Source organism: Aythya ferina (genome assembly GCF_964211825.1).
Source record: "Aythya ferina genome assembly, chromosome: 1".
Classification (NCBI taxonomy): Eukaryota; Metazoa; Chordata; class Aves; order Anseriformes; family Anatidae; genus Aythya; species Aythya ferina.
Window position 1 is genome coordinate 10,866,097 of NC_140296.1, and position 22,961 is coordinate 10,889,057.

A 22,961-nucleotide genomic window follows, 5' to 3' on the forward strand; every position below is an offset into this window, starting at 1 on the left:
AGTGGTTTATCTTAATACTGGCTTCAGTGAAGCATTTTTCTTAGTGCAGAAAAGGACACTGATTCAAGCTTGCACACCTTTCTGTCAAGATGGCCTTGTTTTTTTTGTCATATTTGCTCTTTTATTTCCTATAAAAAAGTCCAAATGATGCTATCATATGTGCTCTGGGTCATGGAGTCGTCTGTCCAAGTGTAGTGCTTCTCTCATATTTTATTGTTAGGAGCAGCACAAGCACCCTATTTCACTTTTGGAGGATGATAAATTTTATTTATTTCAAGCATGGTTTTTGATTGCTTCAGGGAAAGTCACACAGAGCGCTTGAGAAAAACTCTGAACTCCCTTGTATCCACATAAGCTAAGCAAGGTCTGAAACACTGTGGTGCACACCAAGGAGCACAGAAACTGCTGCTGGTATTTCACTGGGATGCAATGTCGTTTCCAGAGTAGAAGTGAGTCCAAACTCCATTTGCTGCAGAATATACCATTTTCAAATAGCTGTGTTGTGAAGGGGGCAAGTGATAGCTGTGGGATCCTGGGAACATTTCAGTTTGAGTAATGAGACATAGTGCTGACACATTTCTCTCTGCAATCCACTTAGATAAGATATCTGTGCTTCCCTAAAGAGTTTGTAAGTTCCACTGCTAGAAATGGCTGAGACATTTCTTTACATATGTATTTTGCAAATGTGTTTGGGAAGTTCTTATGAGAGGTCTTCAGAATTACTGATGCTGTGAAAATACATATAGCAAAAAGTTATGGTTGACAGCTGCATTGTATGTGTGTCATATTTTGTTGGCTTATTTTTATTTGTTTTAATTATATTAGGCAAAGGACTCTGGGAAGCCTCAGCAGGTTTCCCACACCTACGTTCAGGTGAGGGTTATTGAAGAGAGCATTCACAAGCCGACGGCCATTCCACTGGAGATTTTCATTGTCACCATAGAAGATGATTTTCCAGGTGGAGTCATTGGGAAAATTCACGCCACAGATCAGGACGTGTATGATGTCCTCACTTACACACTGAAATCAGAGCAGAAAAGTTTGTTCAAGGTTAACAGCCATGATGGGAAGATCATTGCCCTTGGAGGGCTCGATAATGGCAAGTATGTCCTGAATGTCTCTGTCAGTGATGGCCGGTTCCAGGTACCCATCGACGTTGTGGTCCACGTCGAGCAGTTGCTTCAAGAAATGCTGCAGAACACCGTCACCATTCGTTTTGAGAATGTTTCCCCAGAAGACTTTGTGGGCCTTCACATGCATGGGTTCCGGCGTACCTTGCGAAACGCAGTGCTCTCCCAAAAGCAAGACAGCCTACACATCATCAGTATTCAGCCGGTGGCAGGCAACAATCAGCTTGACATGCTGTTTGCAGTTCAGATGCACAACGGTGGTTTCTATAAGCCTGCCTTTTTGATTCAGAAGCTTACCAATGCAAGGAGACACTTGGAAAATGTGATTCGTATTTCTGCTATCTTGGAGAAGAATTGCTCTGGACTGGATTGTCAGGAACAACACTGTGAGCAAAGTCTATCTATTGATTCACATTCCCTGATGACCTATAGCACAGCACGAATTAGTTTTGTGTGCCCCCGCTTTTACAGGAATGTGCGCTGCATGTGCAATGGTGAGTACCGCTCCCTCGTCCCCTCCCATCTTTACACATTATGCGATAGGATTGTTTTTATTCCTCTGATGCAGATTAGAAGGGGCATTTCAATTCAGCCCGTTAAAGCACGACTGGCTGATGTATTGTGGGAATTGATTTCTCAGGCTCAGGAAGAATTGTTCGTGTTTACTGATGTAAATGGAAGTTGATGAACTTTGGCCTCTTATGACAAAGACTGCTTTCCTGGAGGCTCCATAATCAGAGCCATCAACAAACTTCCAGGGGAGGGGAAGGAAGGGGAGAGGAAGGATAAGAGAGGGAGTGATGTGGTTTCTCACTCAGTCTCCAACAACACCGGAATAAAGCTGTCGTGTAGTCATAGTAGAATAGCCTGGTCTGCAGCAGTGCACCAAGAATGCCCAAGGAAAAGGACCCATGATCTAAGCAATGCAGGTGGAAAGACCTTTCTCCAGTTTTGCAGAGTGGAGCGGAAACCAATGAAATAATTCACTGAGTAACTGAGAGCAAGCACCATTTCTGACCTTCAATGCTACAGTAGGTGTCAGGGTGGTGTGGTTTTTTTGTTTGTTTTTGTTTTTGTTTTTGTTTTTGTTTGTTTCTTTTTTCTGTGTTTCAGACTGTTCCACATTTTGGCAGCGATTTTGCATGGGTATATATGACAAATAGACTCAAGAGCCAATCTTCCTTATGATTCTGTACTTGGAGTACAACACCTCAGGCAGTTATAATAATAGTTCTGTTTCTTTTGTTTGCCAAGCTATTTGCTCCTCATTCCACTTCATTTAAGAGCAGAGAAAAAAGCTGCTGTAAAATCAATACATCTAAGTCTCCCTCATCTTAAACACACATGCAGACACACACACACACAATTGTACAAGAATTCAGTAGCTGTGTCTCTCAATAGCCAACCTTTGCCTCTGCAGCAGTCAGCAGGACTTCATGTCACACCATCGCCTTCAGTGGGAATGAAAATAGGCCTTAATGCATAAAACTTAACCAGAAATCATTGTGTCCTGCAGCACATGAATAGTAATGCCTTAGGAGTTCATCTCTATAAAAATATCAGAATTCTCTATCTGCGGTGTTTTCTGTAGTCAAGAGCAGACTGTTTGGTCAATTTTTAAGTAATAGCGTTAGAGGTTCTGAACAGATACATCTATTATAACAATACTTGGCTTTTTGTTACACATGAAAGGCTCTGAAATAAAAAGGGATTTTCACAGGTTTGAAAGGGACAATGCTGCAATATCCTCCAGCTGAGTCCTGGAGCCAATGCAGGAGCATTGTCTGCAAAACACTTTTATATTCCCTAAGTCATAGCTTTGTCTCATTTATGTACCAAGAAATCACAAATCCTCATCTCCATAGGGATGGTGATAGCCCTCACTGTGTCAGAAATTGTTTTTCTGGCAGCCAAGATTTTCACTGTGTATAATTTCATTTCATTACTTATTAAAGTCAGTAATGATGTATATTCCCTTCAGAAACTAATAGTGAGTGGATGTGCCTCATAATCTATTAGTTTAGCTCCAAAAAAGGGTTTTACAATACAGAACAGTTCTGATCCAGCAGCTCTCCCCTTTTTCTTCTCTGCTCAGCAAGTTTGCAATGGAAACACAAAAAATCAGCTAGGACAGTGATTTCTAATTTTTTCTGTCATGTACCAATCAATCCTCAAAAAGTTCAGGGAGTTTAGGGATAGGACAAGGGGGAATGGTTTTAAACTAAAAGAGGGTAGGTTTAGATTAGATATAAAGAGGAAATTCTTTACTCTGAGGGTGGTGAGACCCTGACACAGATTGCCCAGAGAAGCTGTGGATGCCCCATCCCTGGAGGTGCTCAAGGCCAGGCTGGATGGGGCTTTGGGCAACCTGGTGTGGTGGGAGGTGTCCCTGCCCATGGCAGGGGGTTGGAACTGGGTGGACTTTAAAGTCCCTTTCAACCCAAACCATTCTGTGGTTCTAAGTATTGCAGGCTGCCTAAATTACTGTCTGTGGTCCATAGCCTCTGGACCATCTATCATGGCTATGAAGACTGCTGTTGAGAACAGTTGGTGCAGATATTTCCTTGTCCAGCTGGGAAGCTGGATGGGTCCCACATCTCCCATTCAAGTTGCTAGGTGCAGATTTCCCATGTTGATCCAGAAGCCTTAGCATGGGCTTGTGCATCTCAAGTCCACCATCCAGACTGTAACAGAAATTCATCCAAAGCCGCTGATTTAAATATATAGGTCACCAAATAGTTGATCTATAGGTGCCTATTACTTGTGCAGAAATAAGAGACCTTGTTAGGAAGTAAAAAACCTCATGCTTTGCCCTTCTGCACATTACTTAATGTGTCATCCTCTTCTAATGTTTTTAATTAAAGGAGCCACAAGAAATGTCTTGCTGTTTAGGTAAATACACAGATACATCACTTTGTTTAGTCCCTTAGGAGCTTAACAGGCTTCTGAGGATATATTAATTAGAAAACTTGAGTATGGCACTACTTTCATGAATACTAAGGTCTAGGCTCAGTAAGACTTAGAAAAATCCAAATACTTCCTTTGATCAGAAAAATCCAAATATTTCCTTTGATCCTTTGTACATGGACATAAATGCAGCAAACCAGAAGAAAAGAGAACAGAATAGCAGAATAAATCTATCATACCTCCTTTTACAAGACAGCATTATCAAGATACTATCAATATAATAAAAGCATTATACTTCCTTTGTTACTAGGATAGTTTAATGACCCAGTCCAGTAAATATTAATAGCTTGAAATATGACAAGCCCATTAAAATATCGCATATGTTTTCAGTGGTCTGATTCAATTATGACCCTGAAAGCTTGAGTTTGAGCTAATTCACTCATTCTTGAAATATGTATCATACTTGGAGTGTTTTTCCCACTGGCAGATGTCACAGATATGCACAATTTATGCATGCCAGCTGTGCATAACTTACCTAGATTACCTTTGTGAGCAAACGGAGTTATCTAACATAAAAATGCAGGGAGACTGTAAAGCAGGCAGTGTGTGAACTTCTAAGGATCAGCAGCTCAGTTCTGGAAGGATAAGTTCGAAAGTTCAGCTATATCAATCAAAGCCTTTAAAATCAATAAAATTGAATGACTTTTTTTTTTTTTTTTTTCCAATAACAGACTGTCTCCTTAGATTTCTGGCTCTTCTGCTTGTGTTCATGTGAAAAATATAGTAACAAACTGGGGTTTGTTTCAGTGGGTCTACAAGGCCTATGCAATTGCCAATCTCCCATCACGTGATATAAGGCATGCAAACATCTGTCAGTGCTTGTGGGAAATAAAGATAGGAGGACCAGAATAAGTATATATAATAAATAGTTCTCATGACATTCTCATTTTTCAGAAGCAGAAATCTATTTCACTTTTTCTGTGTTTTTTGTTTTGTTTTGCTTTTTTCATGTGGCAAAGTAATTCTTTTGTGTTAAGACAAAGATGCAGGAAAGAAGCAGGTTTTGTTGGGTCTACTTTGCTATAGTGGATGGCTCTGTGTTATAACCTTATAAAAGTGAGGTTCCATTAATACGGGAGAAGGCTTGATTGAAATTATCTTGACAAATGTGGGTATATATCTACATGTGAGCTGGTCACTCCAGGCCTCATTTCCAGACAGTGGAAAGAATGAGGTATTTTTAATGATGTGATACATCTCTCCTTGGATGTCTAAAATCAGTCGGATGAATCATGCCCTAAAGTTAGATGAGATGAATTCCATTTCAAGTGTTTAATATGGTTCTGGCTTAATAGTTTGAAAGAATTTTTCTAATAGACCCAGAAGTGTTCAGCGAAAGTGCAGACACTCACATCTATGTTATTTAATCAAGTGAATAGCAGTCTTGGACCACTCGTGAAACCAGGCAATTCAGACTTTATGAAGCCACTTCTAGCATGTCGTGAATGTTCTCACAAAAGGAAATCATAGACTGTGATGCATTATAGGACCTGCTATTTATCTAGGAACTAATCTTAAATGGTGGTCTGTTCCTCAGTTCCTCAGAGCACACATCACCTCATAGAGTCCTGAATGTTTTGCAGTATTGGGCATAAGGAACCCAGATTCTTGTCTGTACAACTCCAGTCCTAATACCAGGATCCTGAACAACCTCTGCTCTTTCCAGTTCCAGGAAGCTCACACATACTAGTGCCTCTTGACTTGTCCTGTCAAGACAGCCAGGAAGAATAAAGGAAAAGGTGTCTTGTCTATGCTTGGGAACAAAGAACTGCAGATAAATTTGATAGATTTCATTAAATTGGTTACAGTCCTTTTAACATTGTGCTTGTGTAAGGGGAGATGTTTCTCCCTGAGAATATTCTCTATTTTAAGACCTATACTGAGAATGCAGGATCTCATATGAAACCCAGGAGAGCTGAAGCATGAAGTGGGGACCTGACTGTAGAATCAGGGAGAGTGGAGATTTTTGTCTGTCACCTAGGTCTTAAGGGAAGCTGTTACCAAACAGTGGATGGAGTAGGCCAAACTTCCATTCTTCTAAAACTGGAAGAGAAACTGATTCATTGGGACATACTGTGTGGTAGGACATACTTAGGACATACCGTGAGTGTGTTCTGGGGGCTCTCAAGCTAACTGAAACCCATGGTTGGCCTGTGCAGAACCAAGTTTGTGGTGTATGCATTTATATGTGTACTGTAATCATTGCCTACAATACCTGGTCACTGTGCTCCAAAACTAAAAGCAAATTAAAGCTAAACAAGCATAGTCTTCTTCAACAGAAGCTAACCAAGTCAACCCAAGTATCATGGGTTGACTGTCTTCCCTTCACGCTTGTGGTAGTTTCACACCACAGCAGCAAAACTCCAACACACCACTTTCTCACTCCTGCTCCTCAAAGGAACAAGAGGAGAAAATATGATGATAAAAAAAGCTCATGGCTTGGGAAAAGGACAGGGAGATCACTCACCAGTTGCCATCACAAGTGAAACGTACTCAGCTTAGGGAGATTAATATAATCTATTGCCTTTTGCTGACAAGCTATATCGGTGAGAAATAAAAGCAAACTTAAAATACCTTCCCTCCATCCACCCTCTTCCACCTCCTCCTCCTGAGAGGCACAGGGGAACGGGGAATGGGGGCTGCGGTCAGTCCCTGATGCTTCGTCTCCGCCACTCCTTCACAGTCCCTCTCTGCCCCTGCTCCACGTGGGGTCCCTCCCACAGGATGCTGTCCTTCCCGAACTGAGCCTGCAGGGGCTGCCCACAGGCTGCAGCTCTTCAGGAACTGCTCCCACACAGCTCCATCCCACGGGGTCCATCCCCCAGGAGCAAACTGCTCCAGCACGGGTCCCCCACGGGTGGGCGGCAGCTCCCCCCAGACCCCCTGCTCCTGCGTGGGCTCCTCTCCATGGGCTGCAGCTCCAGCCCAGGGACTGCTCCTGCAGGGGCTCTCCATGGCCCGCAGCCTCCTCCAGGCCACATCCACCTGCTCCACCGGGGGCTCCTCCACCCATGGGGGGGCTGCAACGTGGAGATCTGCTCCATGTGGGACCATGGGCTGCAGGGGGACAGCCTGCTCCACCAGGGGCCTCTCCAGGGGCTGCAGGGGAACTTGTGCTGCCTTGTGCCTGGAGCACTTCCTGCCCTTCTGCTGCAATCACCTTGGGGGCTGCAGGGTTGTTCTCACTCCTCACTCTCCCAGCTGCTGTAGCACAAGTTTATTTTTTTCCTTTTCTTCAATCTGTTGTCCCAGAGGTCCAATGAGCATTGCTCATGGCTCAGCTCTGGCCAGCAGCGGATCCCTTTTGTATCCGTCTGGAGCTGGCTCTGATCTGACCTGGGGCACCTGCTGGGCTCTGCTCACACAGGCCACCTTTGCAGCCCCTTGCTATTAAACCCTTGCCATGTAAGCCCAATGCATTCCACTACCAGCCTCTGTGAGAAACATATTTAAGTTGTCATTAAAACAGACATTCATAAACATTCATCACATAAACTTCACTTATATCAACAACAAAAAAAATCCCCCACACCAAATCAACATAACATCATCGCAACAGCAGCAAAGGTGGACAGTTCATACACTCTTTGTCCCTCCACCACATTACGATACGAGTTCTCTACAGTTATTGCACTCTCCAACCATGTCCAGTCCATGTTTTGTCCGTTACCTCATGTAGTTATCACCCTTATCTCAAATTCCTCAAGCCCAAGGTTGGGCCACCTCTGCAACCTGCCCCTGCTACCAAAACATTGCCATATAAACCCAATATATCACTAAAATAATCATTAGATTGTTTTAAAAGTAGCAGATGGGAACTTCCCTTTATTTGCCTTCTGGGACTGACCTTCAGAGTCACCTTTCCAGCTTTTTTCTGCAAATGAGAGAAATGGGCTAATACTGAATATATACATATATATTCCAAGAGATTCAGGAGAATGGGCTTATAAAAACACACCAAATACCTCAAGGCTCAAGTTAACATTGATGAAGCACGCAATTTAAAAAATATGTTTACATTCCTGGAAGTGATCCTTCTTTGGGTGTACAGTAATTAAATAAATGTCTCATTTTGATATGTTTTCTTCCTCAGTATACCAGTAGGGAGTCTGTAATACTTTTAGCTTGATTCAGACAATTAAACTGAAGATGAACTGTCAGAATCAAGTGGGCCTATTCCACCTTCCCTGCCATGCTCTGGTTGACACTATCCCTTACGTCTCTGGGATATCCTGTAGAGAACAGCTCTATTAATACTAATGTGAGTTTCAAGAGAATACCATGGGTTTTCTGGACTTGGGTACAGGAAAAAAAAAAAAAAGAGATCAATTCAAATCCATATTTCTTGAAACTCTATTGAATGGTAAATAGACTGTTCTTTGGAGTGGAAATGCAATATTAGAATAATTTTATTTAAACTCAAGCTGTAAATCTTTGATGTGGACAAAGTACCCTTGAACGATTTCACAATTTTGCTTCACACAGTTGTGAAATCAGCCTGAAAATGCGTGTTAGCTAGGGCAAAGCAATAATACAGATTTGTAACTTACGTACTTATAACCATACAGACAGGCACAAAGCATTTATTCTCCCAAGTCTGAATATTTTAAAACTTTTGTGACAGCTATGAAATCCTGCTGCAGCAGGATGAATAAAAAGTTGATTTTCTTGTAGCTTAGCAGAAGAACTATTCTTGGCCTGCCAGGATAAGCAGTTCTTTAGTGTATCTGCAGTTATACTAAACACATTAGATCCTTTCCATATATTTTTGGCCTTTGGAAAGATAACTCCCAAGTACAAATCAGAGCTTGAATCAGCTAAAACACTGGCAGAGATGGATAACAAAGTAACCTGTTGCTTTATTGCTTCATGTCAAAGATGCAGTCATGGGTTAGGGGTTGTGAAAATTTGTAGAGCCATATTCAAGAATCTCCGTCCCTTTCTTCTTCGCACCAAGAAGCTGTGGGGCCTTTGTCCAAATGACTTGTCTGTCAGCTATGCAGAGGTTCATTTGAATTACAGCTTCACATAAGGTTTAAGTGTGTTCAGGGAAGAGAGAATCTATGCACACAGCACAGTTCTGTGTATTTGTCACATAAGAATAAATTAAAATAGCCTACAGAGCCAAGTAGAACGTACAAGCCAGCATATAGATATTTAATCACCCAATATAATTTCAGAAGTAATTGTAACTTGTTACTGAATTCCAGAGAACTGGTTAAAAAATTAGCTATAAAAAACATATTCTTGGTTAAGTTTTGTAGACCTTGTATTTGAATAGAATATAATTCTGCAATGCAGAAACTAACATTTGTTTCTTGATAGGATGAGACTTAAAGTGTGACTGTATATTGCAGCTGTTATTCCTGTTAATGTTACCTACTAAACTGATTAATAAAGATTGCCATGCATCATTTTCTAACAGTGCTACAGGCAGTACTGTAAATCGTTTACTGCATAGACCTCTCAAACAAATGTTTGACAAAGGAGGGGAGGATGTTAAAGATTAAATTGACTGTGCTGTACATCAAGCAAGACATTTACAGTCCTTGCCATATTTGTAGTCAGCCCATGTCCACTTTGAAACCTGCAGTGGTAATTTTTCTTTTTCCAGAAAATACTTACAGTACCAGGTAATTTCAGCTATGCTTGCTATGAGCTCTGCTTGGCTTGTACTAAAATGTGAGAGCAATAAGATTCTTTTTTTCATTACTTTAGGGATTTATTCTATGACAGGTTGATTTCTTCCTTTATAAATTGTAAATAAAATACATATGCTCAAAAAATAAAGTAATATTTGAATATGACTAAGGTTCTACAATAACCAAGAACTGCCAATATTCAGAAATTGATGGGTAGGAAGGTGCTGGCTTTTTATCATTAATATCATCGCCTGTATCTATTACTCGAAGTAAATGAATTTGATAGGCAAAAAAAAAAAAAAAAAAAGAGAAGCCAGTCCATTCCCAGCAACTGGGTCTCTCTTAGTTCAAGCCCTGGCTGCAAATCAATAGAAGCAAGGACGGGAATGGCTTTTCCTGCAGTTGAAAGCATATAACTTCATAGCAGTTGCACACAGACATCCAGAGGTAGAAGCTGGAGTGACCACGCAATGGTGGAGTGAACTATTCTTGGCGAGGCCAGGAAGGGGACCAGTAAAACTGCTGTATTGGACTTTCGGAGGGCTGACTTTGAGCTGCTCAGGACACTAGTTGGTGGAGTCCCTTGGGAGGTGGTTCTGAAGGGCAGAGGGGTCCAGGAAGGCTGGGCGCTCTTCAAGAGGGAAGTCTTAATGGCGCAGGAACGGTCTGTACCCACGTGCCCAAAGACGAGCTGGCGGGGAAGAAGACCGGCCTGGCTCAACAGAGAATTGTGGCTTGATCTTAGGAGGAAAAAGAGGGTTTATAAGCTTTGGAAAAGTGGGCAGGCCACTAAGGAGGACTTTAAAGAAGTAGCGAGGCTGTGCAGGGATAAAATTAGGAAAGCCAAAGCTCATCTGGAGCTCAATCTGGCTACTGCCGTTAAAGATAACAAAAAACGTTTCTATAAATACATCAACACAAAAAGGAGGACTAAGGAGAATCTCCATCCTTTACTGGATGCGGGGGGAAACTTAGTTACAAGAGATGAGGAAAAGGCGGAGGTGCTCAATGCCTTCTTTGCCTCAGTCTTTAGCGGCAATACCGGATGTTCTCTGGATACTCAGTACCCTGAGCTGGTGGAAGGGGATGGGGAGCAGGATGTGGCCCTCATTATCCATGAAGAACTGGTTGGTGACCTGCTACGGCACTTAGATGTGCACAAGTCGATGGGGCCGGATGGGATCCACCCAAGGGTACTGAGGGAACTGGCAGAGGAACTGGCCAAGCCACTGTCCATCATTTATCAACAGTCCTGGCTATCGGGGGAGGTCCCAATCGACTGGCGGCTAGCAAACGTGACGCCCATCTACAAGAAGGGCCGGAGGGCAGACCCGGGAAACTACAGGCCTGTCAGTTTGACCTCAGTGCCAGGAAAGCTCATGGAGCAGATCCTCCTGAGAGTCATCATGCAGCACTTGCAGGGGAAGCAGGCGATCAGGCCCAGTCAGCATGGCTTTATGAAAGGCAGGTCATGCCTGACGAACCTGATCTCCTTCTATGACAGAGTGACGCGCTGGGTGGATGAGGGAAAGGCTGTGGATGTGGTCTACCTTGACTTCAGCAAGGCTTTTGACACCGTCTCCCACAGCATTCTCCTCGGGAAACTGGCTGCTCTTGGCTTGGACTGGCGCACGCTTCGTTGGGTTAGAAACTGGCTGGATAGCCGGGCCCAAAGAGTCGTGGTGAATGGAGCCAAGTCCAGTTGGAGGCCAGTCACTAGTGGCGTCCCCCAGGGCTCGGTGCTGGGGCCGGTCCTCTTTAATATCTTCATCGATGATCTGGACGAGGGCATCGAGTGCACCCTCAGTAAGTTCGCAGATGACACCAAGTTAGGTGCGTGTGTCGATCTGCTTGAGGGTAGGAAAGCTCTGCAGGAGGATCTGGATAGGCTGCACCGATGGGCTGAGGTCAACTGCATGAAGTTTAACAAGGCCAAGTGCCGGGTCCTGCACCTGGGGCGCAATAACCCCAAGCAGAGCTACAGGCTGGGAGAGGAATGGTTGGAAAGCTGCCAGGCAGAGAAGGACCTGGGAGTGATGGTGGATAGTCGGCTGAATATGAGCCAGCAGTGTGCTCAGGTGGCCAAGAAGGCCAACGGCATCCTGGCTTGTATCAGGAACAGTGTGACCAGCAGGGCTAGGGAGGTGATCGTCCCCCTGTACTCAGCTCTGGTGAGGCCGCACCTCGAGTACTGTGTTCAGTTTTGGGCCCCTCGCTACAAGAAGGACATGGAGGTGCTTGAGCGGGTGCAGAGAAGGGCGACGAAGCTGGTGAGGGGCCTGGAGAACAAGTCCTACGAGGAGCGGCTGAGGGAGCTGGGCTTGTTCAGCCTGGAGGAGGCTCAGGGGTGACCTTATCGCTCTTTATAGGTACCTCAAGGGAGGCTGTAGCGAGGTGGGGGTTGGCCTGTTCTCCCACGTGCCTGGTGACAGGACGAGGGGGAATGGGTTTAAGTTGAGCCAGGGGAGTTTTAGGTTAGATGTTAGGAAGAACTTCTTCACTGAAAGGGTTGTGAGGCACTGGAACAGGCTGCCCAGGGAAGTGGTGGAGTCACCATCCCTGGAAGTCTTCAAAAGACGCTTAGATGTAGAGCTTAGGGATATGGTTTAGTGGAGGGCTGTTAGCGTTAGGTTGGAGGTTGGACTCGATGACCTTGAGGTCTCTTCCAACCTCGAAAATTCTGTGATTCTGTGAAGCTGACCCTGCATGTACTAAATTCTTTATTACGACCAGCAAAAGGCTAACTGTTGAGAAATTCATGTAATCCTGAGAATTCATAAATTGAGCATGAACAGTTGTATTGTGTTTTGCATACTGTTGGTAGTGCTTGAAAAAAAAAATTAAGCTTAGAGCAATTGAAACATATATTTAGACACTTTGAAAAAGTTATATAGAAGTTCTATCCAAGAAGTATGATGTTGGCAGGCTTTAAAGTTAGCCATTGTCATACTCAGCATGTTACACGTTAAAAATTTAGGTTTCAAAGAACCTTAATGAAATTGTATCACATGATAGTATTCTAAGTGAATTTAAAAAACAGTATGCATCTGTCTCTTCATATTACTTCTATTTTGAAGTTAGTAGTAGTTTTGAATTCACCTTTTCTTGAGCAAAATTATATTCCATACTAAAAACATATAAGGAAAGAGCTAACAGCGGCATTCAAACTAATTCTATCCAAATTACACTCTCCCCCTTTGTAATCATCAGTTGCAACTAACTATTTAAAATTGTTTCTTTCCTCAATTAGGTAATATCAGGAAATACAGTCACTGTATTTTTTATTTTCAAAATTTCTTTGCATTTTTAGTGTCCAAGACAAGTATTCCTCTTTTGCTGTTTTTTGTTTTTGTTTTGTTTGTTTTGTTTTGTTGTTGTTGTTGTGGTTTGGTTTTGTTTGGTTTGGTTTGGTTTGGTTTGGTTTGGTTTGGTTTGGTTTGGTTTGGTGTGTGTGTGTGTTTGTTTGTTGTTTTGTTTCTTTGCTTGGTCTTGGCCTGGACATACGGAGTTTCATATGCAACAGAAGTTCTGTAGTTACAACCATGAGAAAGGAGGATAGGTTTTTGGCAGCCTGGGCAAGGTGTGCAATTGGATGTGAGGTCTTGGAAAAGCCAGGAGGAACATGAAGACAGAGCCTGTGCCTTGTGCTCAGACTGCAAGTGTGCCCTGTGCAGTACAAAGATGAAAAGTTCAGCTGTCATTCCATAGCCAGGGAATTGTTTTTTCTTATTTTGTCTCTCAGGGAACTCTACTTCTCTAAATTTGCTTTACGTGGGCATGCTTGGGCAAAAGGATTGTGTAACTACAAGTTATTTGCTTTCTGGTAGCCCTAAATTCCCTGTAAACAAGGCTTTGTGAATAAATGACTGGTCTGAGCATCACAACACCAATGTATATCCAGTCACTGCTAATAATAGCCAGTTTTCATAATATTCTGCCGTAGGTTTTAGAGCACCCTTTGAAAAAAACTTAGCAGTGTTTTGCTAAGTATTTGTCTGCAGGGCATCTCTTCCTGAAATATTTTTTATTTATTTATTATTATTCTTAAGCCATGCTTGGCTTGTACTGAAGAGCAAGATCAATAATTGTCTTTCTTTTATTAGTTCTGCATTACTAAAGATCATGTTTTACACCGTGTCCTTGACAGTATTTTAACTTATTGCAGGAGGACTGTGCCCAGGGTCTAATGATCCCTGTCTGGAGAAGCCGTGTCCAGGGGACATGCAGTGTGTGGGGTACGAAGCTAACCGGAGACCATTCATCTGCCAGTGCCCACCTGGAAAGCTTGGCGAATGCTCAGGTGCATGTCACAGTGGTAAAGGGGGATATACTTGAACAAAAAAAAGGGCTGTCATTCTCATATTGCAGATAGAGGTGCCACTGAAGTAAACAGAAGACCTACTGTTTAACCCTTCTCAGCACTGGCACTTGGTCTATCTTATCTGTTCATACGCTCTGGAAAATCGGCTTTACAGCTACGGGGCTGCATGAAGACCATGATCAAGCTTCTGTTGGGAAATTCCTACTGACTGGGTTGAATCCCAGATCATTGAAACAGGCTGCTGAGTAAACAGGACTTTTCCTAGAGACTGTTATGCTAGATGCTTTCCTGCCATGGGCAAAGCTCTATAGTTAACTCCTGCTTGCAATGTAGATCACCAAAATTCCAGCCTTTACTAATGAAAACACTACAGCATCCCAAAAAGAAACTTTCAGGACATGTGTCAGTTCTCTGCAGCTGTGTTGTTCCCTTGGATACAAAGAGAGTGGTAGGGAGCCCATGAAGTGGAGCTTTCCATTTACTTCAGTGAATCCAAGGCTGCGTGATGTGTTCTTGGAAAAAGCACAGCAGATAATAATTCTTTCACAGTGGTCGTGGGCAGTGGTTGCAGGGAATTAACTGTACAGGTTTGGCTGCCATCTGCCCACACCAGACTTTATACCCATAATTCAACTCCCTGCTGTACAAACATGGTTGTCTTTAACTCCCTCTGTTACAAGTGAGGAGAGAGAGGTGTGACCAGGGGTAGATAACCTTAAAAATGCTGAACACTTGGAGAAAACCCTCTTTTATTATAAATATGGAGAAATAGACCTTTCCCCCATCCACTGAAAAACAATTTCATGAAAAAATACCATATATACTAGTAGGTGCAAGCTTTTTTTCCCCATCAAGGTTGGAGTTTATTTACAAGTTTCATCCTAAACTCATTCTCATTTGCTGTAATTAACTAGATTGACAGTTATGGAATTTTTTCATGTGTCACTAAAAGAACGTGTCTTTTCAAAATGATTATTTCAGGCCACACTTCCCTTAGCTTTGCTGGGAATAGTTACATTAAATACCGTGTTTCTGAAAATAGCAAGAAAGAGGAATTCAAGTTGGCTCTACGTCTGCGAACTCTGCAAAGCAATGGGATTATAATGTACACCAGAGCGAATCCCTGTATAATTCTGAAGGTAATTAAAATAACTTATCTTTTCTGCAGTTCTTTTTCTTGATTATATGTTTCCTGTTGGCTCTTGATTTGGGGAATGTTGTTCTCATTTCAGCTGTAGATTTAGAAGATGAAGCCTGATCAGTTTGATGCTAACAGGGAAAAAACAGCAATTTCGACAATGGCAGCAACAACAACAATCAAAAAAGCAGCTTGTTAGTGGTACTTTACTTGGAAAATGCTCTATTGGGCACTGTTCATTATGAGAATATTATATGTGTCTGCATGCAGGAGCCAATCTGCACAAGATGTAAGATTTGGCCATTTATATTACCATATAGTCAAAACAAGGCATGCTGAAATAGCTGTTCTTCCCCTGTGTCCATGCCTGTGGTTAGAGAATATGCCATTGCTGCTGTCGAGTGAATTCCAGAAACCAACTGCTTAGAACATGTCTCCTACTGAATATGTAGATTTCTACCTTATGTGAACTAAAATTATTTGTCAGAGAGGCATGGGGTAGCTGGAGATTGATAGCTGATCGATATTTAATTGATAAGCTCAGTGCATTTTCATTCTTTGTTGAGTTTTGTTTTTTGTTTGTTTGTTTGTTTTGAATGGCAAATATCTGCTGGATGGAAAAGGAGGGATGGGCTCATCCAAGATGTGTGTGTAGTATTTCTGCTAGAGCCTGTAGGGTACAAAACGAAGATGCTGACTTTGGTAACTCAGCCATGTCCTGTAATTCAGCAGTGGGAGAGATGCCACAGAGCCTTTTGTGTCTGTATTTACAATCTTCACATCACTTTTGGCTGAATGGTAATGTTAAAATTGCTAGATGAGTTATTATTAACAAGCAACAAATGATTTTATAGCTGTTGGACTGAAATATTTCATCAGCAGGAGTATTGTCTTTCATTCTCTGGGAACTCTCAGCAGTGCTGAGATTTGTATGAGACGATTAAAGTCTGCTTTGAGACATGTAGAAAGGCACTGTTTGAACTTTTTAATATACTTTTTGTTAAAAAAAAAAAAAGCTGAAAGGTGGAAGATCTTTTTTGAAGCCTCCAGTGAGGTTGCTCTTAGTATCTATCAGTAGGAAATGTTGCAATTTAGTTTTGAAAAATGCTTATAAAAATAACAAATGGCCCTGGTGAAAGGTGCCACTTGAAAATGGTAGTAGATGATACAGAAGCAGACTGAAATGGTGTTAGAGTGTTTATAGGAAAATTTATTTTTTTAGAGTTTAGTGTATAAAACTGTAGTGATTAGGGAGTCCAACAGGTCAGGATGATGGTGTTTTAAATCATGCCTGTTCTAGATAACATTTATTTCAAATATTACAAACAAGTGGACTCTGCAGTGCAAGTATAACATCTACCTTTCCACATAATTATTTTAAGTGAGTTGATTATTACAATTTTTGTTATCATTGTTATTATTCCTAGTTTTATGGAAGGCATGGATGAAAGTAAAAACACTAACCCTTGCTTTGGTGGTAGGAAAAGTTATTTCCATGGGGAAATTCATCCTGTACTGCAGTTCGGTAGAGCTTTGGTTAGGGAAGTAACCCCTGAGCCCCAGGTATCCTAGGCTTTAGGAGAAAGCATGCCCAGAATCACCATTGCAACAGCTAAGCCAGCCACCAAAGCCTACTTCGGAACCAGACATCCCATGAAGCTCATCTGACAGTATTCTGGGAATAGACCTAGCTGCAGTGATTAAATCCTGCCATTGCTCCTTCACTATCCTGTTACCTCTGTCTCTATGACTTGGGTAGTGCTTCTGCTGCAAAGTGGGAGATGTGTTGATGCTGATGGACTGAACTCAGGCTGCTCTCCTTCTGGAGAAGTTTGATAATCTTTGGGTTGTAGGCAATTGAGTGGAAATCTCCAGCTGAAGCCAGGCAATTTTGGAGCCAAAAGCGAAAAATTCATGATGTTACATAAAAATAAATAAGAGAGCCCCACATGGCAGTGGTCTGGGTTGGGTTCTAGTTACGGATTAGGAGTTTCATGGTTTTGGCCATGGTTTCCCACAATCACTTAATCATTTTGCTTTGAAAGGTACTGGGAAGACAAAATGATAATTGAAGGAGCAGTGACAAGAACAGTTGGTGTTCTGCTCCTGTCTCAGAGGCCAATCTCAGGGTCATGTTTTTTGTTGTGTTTTTTTTTTTTTTTTTTTTTTTTTTTTTTTTTTTTGCTTCCTAGCTGCAAGGAAGGATCTGAATCCATCTCATGACACTTAATCTTAATTTTTGGGCCCATCATGTGTCTGATGGGTGAGTTCCAGGGTCACGTATGCAGTGCTAAGACGCAAGAGTGCCATTATCTCCAATGCATCCGGCAGGGAATGACACAGGGAATTCCCCTCCTAGAGTCTAACACCTTGCTTTTCATCTTTTAGGTAGGGCAGGATTTTCTGTTGAAGTAAGTCCTTTCCCAGATCTGTCCCTTGGATTCTATAAGCACGAGGTTTAAGGAAAAGAAAAGCATTACATTTGGTGTGGTTTTGGAGATGTGGTATCACTTAAAAGGTCAGGAATTCCTAATTTTGTTCATGAAGCTCATATAGCAGAGAAGCATCAGACTAAGGTCTCACAAAGGTGCTCAATGGTAGACAAGTGGCATTCTGCTCAAGGGATGTGGCCCTAGCAGGACTCTTCAAGGATATCAACTTACTCATGAACTGCACTTTGGGGATCCCTTACTCCAATGTTTTCAGGTAAGTTACCCTTAGATCTTCTGAGCTTATATTTTTTCATTTGTAATCCAGAGGTTAAGCTTTCTCTTTTTTTTTCTGTTAACCAAGTACGTATGTTGTGAGATAGGGAGGCTCTCAGAAACGAGGCCATTGAGTAGATTAATTAGAGGTCTATAAATGTGAAGTTGTTATCATTTGAGCATTGCTTTCAATTAAATTAAACATGAGGAGAAGCTTTCCAAATAAATGATAAAGGATGGGATCCTGTGCTCTTTTGAGCACCTTGGCACCACTCCAGCAAAGCACTTAATCACTTGCTTAACTTCCTGTATTTGAAGGCAATTGGAACTGCTCACATAACTTAATTTTAAGCATATACTTAAGTATGTTGCTTGTTTAGCACCAGAAGGCCCAGCACCAACACTAAACCCCAAACGAAGGTGGAGTTGGAAGAAGTTTAGACCCACCACATAGTACAAACCCATGGGAGAACAGGCAGAAGCCAACATTATTGTTGGGGTGTATAGTGGCATTGATTTTTTTCAAGCAAGTCTCCCCTGTTGCAGTCTATTTAAAAATTAATGCTGCAGTATGGTTTTCACTGTTTAAATGACCAGCTTAATTTTGTGAACTCATACATTTATGATAACTTTAGTGATGGAAATATTTCATAATCATAGCACGGTGTCCTTGGATGAATAATCAATTCCATAGAGCAAACTGCCCGTCTACTACTTTGCTGAAAGCCTACCAGCTACACTGTGTTGATACAATATAATAAGGGTGTTATTTATTCAGCTGTTTCAAATAAAGCAGCTCATCCATCGATTTTGAGAGGTTGGCCATTTTTTCATTGTGCGCTCCTGCTTTTAAGACAATTGGAGCAAAATGAGATGCAGGTCGATGGCTATTTTTTTTTTCCTTTGGAGGATTTCATATGCCGAAAACAGCATCACCATTTCCTTTTTCCTATGTAGCATCTATCTGGGAAAAATAAAAGTTAACAATTTAAAACGTAATGAGGCCATTCCAAAAGAAAATTCCACAGTTTATTTCATTTTTTAAAGGAATATAGTGGAGATTTGATTTGATTTCTAAAACTCAAAGGATTAAAAATAGGTAAAGGAAGAGTTTCTCCTCATTCCAGAAACATAGCTGTTAAATGGTAAAAGGCAAGCATATGTTCTCCCGTCCAGGCAGTTAATGTGAAACTTTGCATGGTTTAGTTAAGTGTGTATTATACATTTTAATGCATTACTGCTGCATGGCTTATGCTGGATAAGACTGAAGCTTGGATATGATCCCAGCTATGGCTGGAGTTGAAACAAGTAATATTTTAATTAAATATACCGTTTTACACAAACGAACCCGAAATGTAATTCAGCTAACGAAATATTTCCCCAGATAGATTAGTAGGCAGCATGCTGTATCCATGGTGTGTGACTGCAGATGGACTGTGTGAGCCTAAGGTGGTCTCAGAAGAACCATTTGATCATTTTATTACCTATGTTGATACACAAATATGAATGTTAGCCAAACATCTTAGCCAGGCTAATATTCTAATATAATTTACAGTATGTGCTTGGCTCCATTTTGCTCATTGAATGAAACCACTGAAATGTAACAGATTGCATCACCTTTTGGAGCCGTCTCCGTTCTTTGTACTTCTCTGCCCACTTTATATGTGAGGAACTTTGTGTCTACAAGAGCATACATGTTTAAGTGTGCATTTACCTCACTGTCCTAATGAGTGCAATGAGAGGCAGTATAACTGAGCCCAGAAAGCTTTCAGAGGTGGGCAGCTGGAAGCGCCATGGGAATTGTGTGTCCCTGTGGTTGAAGCAGCATCTCCTAAGTTTCATCTAGATGCAGAGGGTCTCTGCATTACCAAGGGGCTGCAGGGTTTTCAGGTCTCTGCTGTAAGACAGAATAACTCAAGCTTTCTGCTGTGGTTTTTTTTTTGTTTGTTTGTTTTTTACATAGCTGGAGAAAAAAGCAGTGTCACACGTTCAGTCCTGAGCTGAGAGTCTGGTGCTACGAATTGTCAGTCAGTCTAGTCATCTCTCTGAGGTTATTGTCTGGATAACCGCTGAGCCCTGGCACAAGCATTGGTCTTTTATTGGATTTCCATACTATTTGTTTGCATGTACCTCATTTGGTCAGAAGTTTACTTAAAGTTCAGCTTTTCATGGTACCAAAGTCCAGGCTATAACCTAGGATTCCTCTTTGAGGATGAAACAGTGCCCCTGACGTTACATCAGTTAGGAGGAATCACAGGAATTAACTGCTGAATCGAAGTTCTGCAGCTGAATTCTCAGTGCTTAGGGGAGGAGATGTCTTTCTGCCCTTCTGCAGCAGACCTTTCTCCTCCCTGCCCTGCCAGCCTAGCTGCTGAGTATGCAGGACAGGAGCCCTCCGGTGTTCCTCAACCTTGTTAGAGGCTCGGGGCCAGCAGGGGACAAATAATTCCTCTCTGCCCCACTACAGCAAGGCCTGTGACCATCCATTTAATAAAACTATTTTTATGGTCCCAGTGCTAGGGGATTCTGTGCATGTCAGAGTCTTTAATGTATTTATCCATAAAGCACTGGTGTGAGGTAGGGAAATGATGTTACCCTTGTTTTACCGATGGAGACCTGAAAATAATGACTTGCTTGAGATCCCAGAGGAAGAGTGTAGCAGAGTGTGGATTCCCATGCATATCTATCATATCTTAGGCTAGTACTGCAAATTGGACCATCCTTCCCATCTTTCACTCTAGCCTAAGGTGGGGGTCACTAGTGCCTTTTTAATAAAAGGAAGGAAGCACAGCGTTTCAGATAATATACATTTATCGTGTATGTCAGATCATCTGCTGGCAAAAAGAAATAAAAATGGATGAGAAAGATGTATAAAACATATTTTAATGGTGAATCTTATACATCATCGTTTCCCATATATAAATGTTGCAATATTTATCCCAGGTGCTCATATGTGGTGTTGTATTTATAAAGATAATTGGAAAAGCATGTTCTGTGAATAAGGGCAATAGACATGCAGGCAGTAGGTCCTTCAGGGTATAAGTAGTCTTAGGGGAGGTATATGTATGTCATATACAATCAGTAGTACAGTTTCCATAGGAAAAAATCTTTAGAATAAGAGGAAAGTTAACTGCTATCCAATGATGGCCATTTTTCATAGTGTAATATGTTGGCATGTATTTTTCTGTGCGATTTGTATTCCTGTTGAGACAGACCATGCTTTCTGAGCAGCACCTTCAAGGTTTGTGGACTATTTTGTTGCACAGAGAAAAGTAAAGCTATTGCACCATCTCAGGAAATCATCTCAGGGCATCTTGTTTACTGAGATTCCTCCTGAGCAGATCCATTAATAGGCCTAATTTCAATCTACAGAAATAGTTTATAGCTGAGTTCTGAGTCCTTTGAGAAAAGACTTTCTAATGAAAAATGGTCCAGACTTACTTTTCTATGCATCCATTAGCCTTTTTTTGATTGAGCTGTAGGAGTACCAAGCAACATCCATCCCTCAAACATGTGTTACTATCACAGACCTCATTTCTTCTCAGTTTCATTACATCCTACAGGTCAAGGACTTCAATATAACCACTTGCCCGTAGCAGGACCTAATTCTTGTTCTTTTGGCTCCTTCAACATGCTGTTCATCCCTCATGCTATTCAGAATATTTTAGGTAGTGGGCATTTGTGTGGAGCTCACTGTGTTTGGTGTCTGCATCTGCCCTGTCCAAGCAATTGCAGAGCAGTGGAGCAGTGTGGTGTGGTGGCACCCCACCTGGACCATGTGGCTTGGCTTCAGGTTACACCCTGGTTCAAATTCAACTGGTTATGAGACTAAGATCTGGAAAGTGGAGACACGAAGTCCAGAGATCATGAGAAGTCAAGGTTTTACCCATAGTTTTTCTCCAAGTAGTTTTGTGAACCTCCAAGGGCAGTAAAGTGCTGACAATAACAATAGTATGATTATCAAGGGGGAACTTGTGCTTTAATGTATGATATAGACTTAAGTTTAGTGAAGACTGGAGCACTGGCAAGTGGCAAACAGTACTCAGACTGTAATCTGAGGAGTATTTCTTTGCCTAGAGTAAAATGTATGGTCTCAAGTATTTTGGCCTATGAGCAATTGACAGCTGTTGCACCCCTGCTTTGCTAGAGGAGAGCAATAGCATTGTGTTATGGGCAAGGTGGTGCACAGCACAGTTTGTGCTGCAGGGAAGGCTGCAAAAGGACACAGCACCTTGAGCTTTTCAGAGGGATAAATAATGGGACAGAACTGTCTTGAGATGGGGTTTGCAGGAATAAATAAATCTTAGATTATGGCATCAAGGTAAAATAATTACAAGAACTTTCAGATAGCTTGAATCCAATTAATATGTCATAAGATAGTTCTTGATGGATTTTACTTTTAGACCTTCCCTATCAGGGGGGAAGGGCTATAGTATTTTATAGTCAATGCATGGGCAGATTAAATGGGAAGCACATCTACATCCCATTCTCCTCCAGCACTCCAGCTTGCCAATTGCCTAGCACTTGTCAGCCATATTCCCTTTATAGCCACCCTCCTGGACAAGGGGCATGAGGGAGGAATCGTAAAATAGAATCACAGAATAATAGAATAGTTTGGGTTGGCATGGACTGTGAAAGATCTAGTCCAAACCCCTGACATGGGCAGAGATCTTTCACGAGACCAGGCTGCTCAAAGCCCTGTCCAACCTGACCTGGAACACTTCTAATGATGAGGCATCCGCAATTTCTCTAGGCAACCTGTTCTAGTGTCTCAATCATAAGAAGTCACAAAAGTTGTTCTAAAGCCATGAAACCAGCATAAACATGAGGAAAAGAGGAAAACTGGAAGCTGTCTTACATGAGGTATATGCAGAGCAGATAGCATAGCCTCCCTGGAAAATAACTGACTTCTGGCAAACCAGAATATTAGAATTAGAACTGGAACTAGAATAGCTCAGTTGGAAGGGACCTACACAGATCAAGTCCAACTATCTGACCAGTTCAAGGCAAACCAAAAGATAAATCATGTTATTGAGGGCATTATCCAAATGTCTCTTG

General features: G+C 41.9%; 1 protein-coding gene across 1 annotated transcript in view; it reads left to right on the plus strand.

The window, feature by feature from the left end:
• FAT3 (FAT atypical cadherin 3) overlaps positions 1–22,961 on the plus strand; it is a 408,669-nt gene that overhangs the window by 338,468 nt on the left and 47,240 nt on the right. The window contains exons 21-23 of the mRNA XM_084532289.1: positions 826–1,624; positions 13,905–14,039; positions 15,042–15,199. Of these exons, the coding sequence (XP_084388415.1) occupies positions 826–1,624; positions 13,905–14,039; positions 15,042–15,199 (1,092 nt within the window). The remainder of the gene's footprint in view (positions 1–825; positions 1,625–13,904; positions 14,040–15,041; positions 15,200–22,961) is intronic.